Source organism: Kryptolebias marmoratus, linkage group LG6, assembly GCF_001649575.2.
Source record: "Kryptolebias marmoratus isolate JLee-2015 linkage group LG6, ASM164957v2, whole genome shotgun sequence".
Classification (NCBI taxonomy): domain Eukaryota; kingdom Metazoa; phylum Chordata; class Actinopteri; order Cyprinodontiformes; family Rivulidae; genus Kryptolebias; species Kryptolebias marmoratus.
Window position 1 is genome coordinate 24,233,762 of NC_051435.1, and position 6,713 is coordinate 24,240,474.

At 36.6% G+C, this 6,713-nt stretch overlaps 1 protein-coding gene across 2 annotated transcripts in view; it reads right to left on the bottom strand.

Annotated features, from left to right (window-relative positions):
* man1a2 (mannosidase, alpha, class 1A, member 2) overlaps positions 1 to 6,713 on the bottom strand; it is a 132,038-nt gene that overhangs the window by 56,343 nt on the left and 68,982 nt on the right. For both annotated transcript variants that reach the window (XM_017436035.3, XM_037976071.1), the window contains exon 6: positions 6,224 to 6,304. In XM_017436035.3, the coding sequence (XP_017291524.1) occupies positions 6,224 to 6,304 (81 nt within the window). The remainder of the gene's footprint in view (positions 1 to 6,223; positions 6,305 to 6,713) is intronic.

Consider the following 6,713-nt stretch of genomic DNA (forward strand, 5'->3'; position numbering starts at 1 on the left):
TTTTTTTTTTTTTTTTTTTTTTTTTTTCCATTTGTTTAGCTAGTTTTTCACTTTCAAAAATTTTGACTTGTAAATAAAAATAGAATACAAATTGCTCCTTTCAGTACAATAACTGTGACTGAAGAAAGGTTGTAATGAAAACCTGGTCAAAAGTTCCACCTTTTTTCTGCTGTCACAGGATGTCTATTAATATTATTTAGACAAGTCTTATACTTTTAGCTCTTTTTTAGAAAGATAATTGAACTTTGTCATAATTTAGCAAAATATCAGACTAAAAATGGTTTCCAAAAGTATTTTGTAAATGTCTATAGAAACACAAGACATTTTGCTTTTTCTAAAAACTAACCTTTACCTACTCTCTTAGGTAGTGCATCATTCCATCAGGGAAAAAGAAACAAAACATAACAGTATCTGACTTGGTAGGAAGATCAAAACTCTTTAAAGGTAAAAAGACATGGGATATAAACAAATGTCTGGACATCATTAAGTAAAGAAAGAGTCAATAGTTGCCACAATGATACTGAAAAGGTGGAAAGATGAACATAAAAATAGCAAAAATAAAGCAAAAATGCAGGAGGAAAATTGGTGAGCCTGTTAAAGCAGACAGAAACAGAAAGAGACTTAAAGGAAAAACATGGCGACAGAGAAGTAAACACGATCCATCACTGCTGCTCTGTTTCGACTCTTCAAGACCTTCACCACCAAATTGCAGATCCCCACATCTTCTCTATTCTTCCTCAGCTTTTCTTGTTTTGTCTACATTTCTGTCTCTACATCCATTTATTCTTTCATCAATCTTTTTGCTTTCTGTAGTTGTCCTTCTTCTGAACGCCTCATCTGCACAGACTAATGTTTTATCAGTTCACCTTTCTGAGGGAGGTGATTGCAGCTTTGAGAATGTGCCCAACCTGACAAGAAGCTGTGAAATTCTTGAGACATTTACTGATGAGCAGCCCCACATACAAATGAGTGAAGAGGCCAAAGGTGAAATATGCAGATGGTGGTCGACTAAGGAAACTGGAGCTTGTGTGGGTGACTTCTGGAGAAATTTCAAACCTTTACATGAGCCAAGAAGCCTCTCGAAAACAGTTGGTTCTTGCAACTCCAAAAACTGTGTTCATCTCTCATGTTTTCATGTTATTAGACTCATATATCAAAGAACTAAAAATGTTAAGTCTGATTCTGCCTGAAGCCGAGGATCACATTTAGGTTTACAGCTTACAGTCTGGCACTTCCTGAGATCAATTAATGTACATCATTACCCTGTAAAGGCAATGATGATAAAAGAAATACAAGTTTAATTAAACTTTGCTCCAAAAGTGCCAGACCTTCTTGTAATTTGTTATAATGGTCTTGATTAAGACCAAAAAAAAGGAAAGAAATATGAGTGAAAAAGCAACCAAAGTCAAAAACAACAACAACTTTAAATCTCTGACGAACTACTGAAGGACGCTTTCAACCACACTTGGTAGATTACTACTACTGAGGATAAAAGATCCTGGAAGCAGCCAGCTGTCATACCGAGGTCATTCTGCACACATTCAACACTAAGAGGTGGAAGATTCCTGTCCAATTAAGACAGAGGCCAGCTCAAGCAGACTGGTTATTGCTTCACTTGCTCTGGCTAACATTTTTGTGCTGGACAACAACTTAAACTAAATATAATGAAAATCTAAAATTACACTTTATTCTTCTGAAAGAAACTTGAAACTAAGTGACAACTTTCTGGACAGGAATGGACTTGATACAAACTGCTGCTCTTGAAATAACAACAACAAAAGAATATGTTAAGATTAAATCCCAACCATTATGTCTTATGTTATTGATTGTGTTATGTTCGCTACAGTGCCAAAAAGCCTAACATCTCAGGACAAAAGACATTACAATTGTATTTACTTTACTTCAGTAAAATATATAATGGCTTCTAAATAATATTTTAACTATGCTGAAGTGGTTGTTGGACTTGAAAACTTTTTTTTTTTCTTTCATCACAGTTTGTGGCTTCAATTTAGAATCTTCCAAGTTAAAAAAGCTCTAATGTGCCGTTAATCACAGAACAGCATTATGTTGCATTGTTTTCACCTAAAAAAAACACAGTGCTGATCTTATGTTTACAGTTAAGCTGTAAAACAACTCAACTGTCAGAACACTGTTCAGCTGTTGAGGGGTTTTACAAGTTAAAATCTTCAGTCTTTGCTCAAACACTGGGTTCTGTGAAGTCACCGATCATTTTGCTCATATTGCATGTGTTAAGTAATTAAGCTTATTAACTGATAACTCAACAAAATGCAACTCTAATGGCTCCGAACCATGAAACCATCAAAATAATATAGTTCAGATGTCAGAATGTGTTCTAATTTCTGCAGAAACCCTCACAGTGTTATCTCTGAAAGAATGTCATTTGTAAGTGATTGTAATTTCAATTCCACACAGGTTTATATATAAACAAGATTTGGACTATTTGGATGCGCTAAGCTTGCTTATATTTGGAACCATACTGTGATGTAACTGTACTGTGATAAATGTAAAATCAATGATCAAAGAGGAAAAATAAATTGTATTAAATCACTACATGAGCTGAAATAAAGTCATTTTAAGGCAGAAATCAGTCAGTCTGGCAAATAAAAGAAATTACTATTTTTTTAAATAGTGAAAAAATAAAGAAAACTTAAATGTTTTTTATACTGTGCAAAGGACTACCTATGCTATAATTTAAAAAATATCACCATTTTGAACATAACAGTTGTGTAAAAGCAAAACCACTCTTCTAGCGTCAAGCTTTGGTTTTATCACTATAATTGGATTTTGACTAGTGAACATTCACTTTATGAGGGTTATTCTGTTTGAAAACACTTATTTATGGACTTCCTCAGCTCTAAAATGACTTGAACATTAAAAACTGCATGGTTGATAATAACACAGGCAAAAGTAGACAAAATTCAAAATACTCAAAAAAGAAAAATCTTTTTTTTTTTGTACCAAAAGGCTTTGGAAATGTTCTTTGAGAAGCCCTGAAGAATACACTGCAGTGTGAAAAGCTGCACATTTTGTAAATAAATCATCCAAGTTGTACTGGTGTAGACTGTCAGTGATCCAGGACATAGTAAACCCATAACAAAGTTGAAAAAAAACAAACAAAACGACTGGTCTTCTATTTTTTAGCTGAAGACGTTTTGCTTTCTATCCAAGAAACTTTGCTAATTTAAAACAAACAGAGTGTGGAGTTCAAGCTTTTTAGCAGAGATATTCAGATTCACATGCAGATTAAACTCACCGTCCTCACAATGGAGGGTAGTTAGGGTTTTTGTTTGCCTGGCTCACAAATGGTATGCTTTGTCCACATGAATGAAGGTGTTGATTAGAGTGAAACTGACTGGGTAACAGGCTTAACACTCCACTGTAGGTTTTTGAAAGCTGAAATTTGAGACATCCGCTGCTGTTTAAAGTTGGTTTCTCTCTTCTGATATAGATGGTTTCCATCTACATCAAAAAAGTTCTATAAACATGGGGGTATCCTACCAAGCTTTAGCCAAGTCAATGAGGTAATCTAAAGAACATACCACTGAGCAGGGAGCACAAGAAAAACAAACACAAAAACATTGCTATCCTATATTTGCTGGAGCATCTGAGAAACTGAAAGATTTTCTACAAACACTACATCCTGGTACATTTCAAACACAACAGACAAGACTCAACGGTGAACCAACACCTCAACGATAAGGGACACTCTTTTGAAGACCAAAATGTTTATACTTTGGACAAAGACAGGTAGCTTGAGAGGGCGGTGAAGAAGGCCATTTATGCCAAACAAGTAAAAACAAACTTTAAACAGAGGTGGAGGTCTCAAATTTCAGCTTCCTAAAACCAAGAATGGAGCATTAAGCCTGATACCCAGTCAGTTTCACTCCAACACAGTCATCATTCATGTGAACAAAGAATCTTGTTTTTCAGCCAGGCAAACAATGACCCTAACAACCCTCCATTGTGAGGACTGAGTTTAACCTGCATGTTCATCTAGTTTACATAACATCTCAGTTTCAAAGCTTGGAATGCCACACTGAACTGAGAAAACATCTCGAATGGGAAGTGAATTGCCTTTAACTACACAATAGAAGTCCAGTCATTTTGTTTTTTTAACATTCAAGGTTTAAAACTATTTTTTATGCAAATGTGTCTCTTTTTGATATTTTTCAAATGATAAATTTATTGATGTTATTTAAAGCAAAACGAACTTGAATTCTTTGTTTTGTTGGTCACCCCCCTGCCCCCACTTCTTTCCTCAGAGAAAAAACAAGTTACAGACATATTTTCTGCTGCTGGTTGGCTGGAGCAGCAGGGAGGGATAACTGCCTTGCTCAAGGACATGTCATTTGAGAGTGAAGAATAAGTCTCACTCAGATTTATCTCCCCCTCAGCCATTTGTCATTCTCTCATTTTTTTGTCCCGTTACGTTCACCTCCAAACACCCTCCACTCAACCTTATGGCCCCACCGCACAAATCCCTCCGCCCTGATCTCTGCTCCCTCTATCACTCTCACCTGCGAAAAACCTCCAACGCTCCATCTCCCCGTTTTTCCACCACCCACAGCTTCTGTTTTTACTCGAGAGGGCTCTGATGAATGAGTAAGTTTGAAGGAGGTGGAGTTGTGCGAGGGGATGAGAAGGAGAAAGCGCAGAGTACAAGTGGTGTTTTGTTTGAGGCATTTCAAGTTGTGCCAATAGTTAGAGTGAATTAGGAAATCTCTTGTGTATCAGTTTAAAAAATTACAACCCTCTAAAACTGCATTTGTCACAGTGGCTTGACAAAAATCTGCAGGGTATTACAACAGACTGGGGAGTCATTCGTGAATAAAAGTCCAAACTTTTCTTTGTTTTGTTTTTTATCATCTGCTATTTAAAAAAAAAAAAAAAGACTGAAGAAATCTGTAATTTGCTGAGCTGTTATTTCTCACTGATTTTGAATTGTACACCAGGAAATGTCATTTAAGTCTTCTGAGACAGTTTTGGTATTATGTGAACAATTAGCTACAAGGATAAAAACCAGAAACAAGACCAATATCCAATTACAATACAGTCAAATACATTCAACCCTCTAAATCAGAATTTGTCTGGACACAAACTTTTCCAAATATGAATGGGGTTCGGGCATCTTGGACACAAACCTTCGAATCTCACTTGTGTTGTTTTGCCAGCACAGTGAGCCTTAGGTGACAGAGCTCTCTCCTGTGGTGTACTTGGAGGCACTCACTTCCAGTGCCATCAAAGAGGTGTGTGTAATTTGGGAAAGAGACAAAAGCTCCTGTGTGCAGCATCACCCATTGACAATAGGATGGCACATTTTCATGACATTTTGAAGCACAGGCAGAAAAAAAAAGTCCATGGACCAATATCTTGTTAAGTTCAAGCCGAAAGACAGTGACAGAAATGCTGCCAAAAAGTGTGATGATGTGTCGAGTAGACCCAAAGAAAAACTAGGAGTGAGAGAGCACCCTTGATGACTTCCAAGTAATTAAAAAAGATCTCCTTTCACCTTCTCCACAACTCCTTCCACTGTCTCCTATGCCAGCCACAACTCCTCAGAAGAGGACAGATACCTTACAGAACAAGTGGTCTAAGACTGCAGTAATTAGCTGACAAAATTGACGTCTACTTTTAATATTGTGTCATATACAGAGTCATCAATATACTCTCCGGTCAAACAACAACAAAAAAAACTGGAATGCTCCACAGGAACATCCGGGGACAGTATTGTTTTAACTGTTCGCCAAGATGGCACACCGTCATACTAACAAAGAGGAACACTGATGAGAGAGCAGTGGCAAAACAAACCGAGGAAGGGGTGTGAAAAAAAAAAACAAAACAAGAAATTTTGAAATATTTAGGAGCATGTAACCGAAAACATTAAATGGTGAATGTTGATTGCGCAAAGCTAAACTTTTTTTTCCACGGCTGCAGCGCAACAAAGCACGAACGTCTGAAACACAAGCACCCAGAAGCTGATGCACACTCTTCATAAGTAGCAAGTAGAGTCGGGGCATCGTGTTGTCTCTTTTTTAATGTAAACAGACCTATTGTAAATGTATTAAAACTATATCCCCTCTTGTTATCAGCTATCTAAACTAGATATCTCTAATTCTTGTTAAGTCTATGATATTCAGACAGAACAGTCAGGGTTCAAGAAATTTCAGCAAATGCAAAACACATACATCCCAGAAACACTTACTTCTTGTCCAGAGAGGTAGTATGCAGCCAACAACCCTCCGATGAAACGAATGTTGACCTCAAACACAGAAACCTCAGCATTCTGGGAAAAGAAGAGCGCACAAAATGAGAAAGAAAGAAAAACATCTACTTTGATTAAAGTTACAGTCTGTTAGGTATTCTTTTCATTTTTTTATTATTTTGAATTGGGTCATTCCAAGTGTCCACATAAAACTTTTAATAATGAGATTTTTTAAGATTTATTTATTTATTTTTGCTATCCAAAGCATGCCGTCTGATTTATTTTCTACTCAAAAAGACTACCCCAGGCATTTGAAATAAATCCCTGCCAAACATACATCAGACCCTCCAGGATTTCACGATGTTGCGATCGCAACTATTAACGCAAAATCAAGCAAACCCTGCGAAATCGCAACTTTTTGCAACTTTGCCCAAAACACCGCAACTTTAACCAAAATAACCCCAAATAACTCACGAAGAAGAGATGTGAC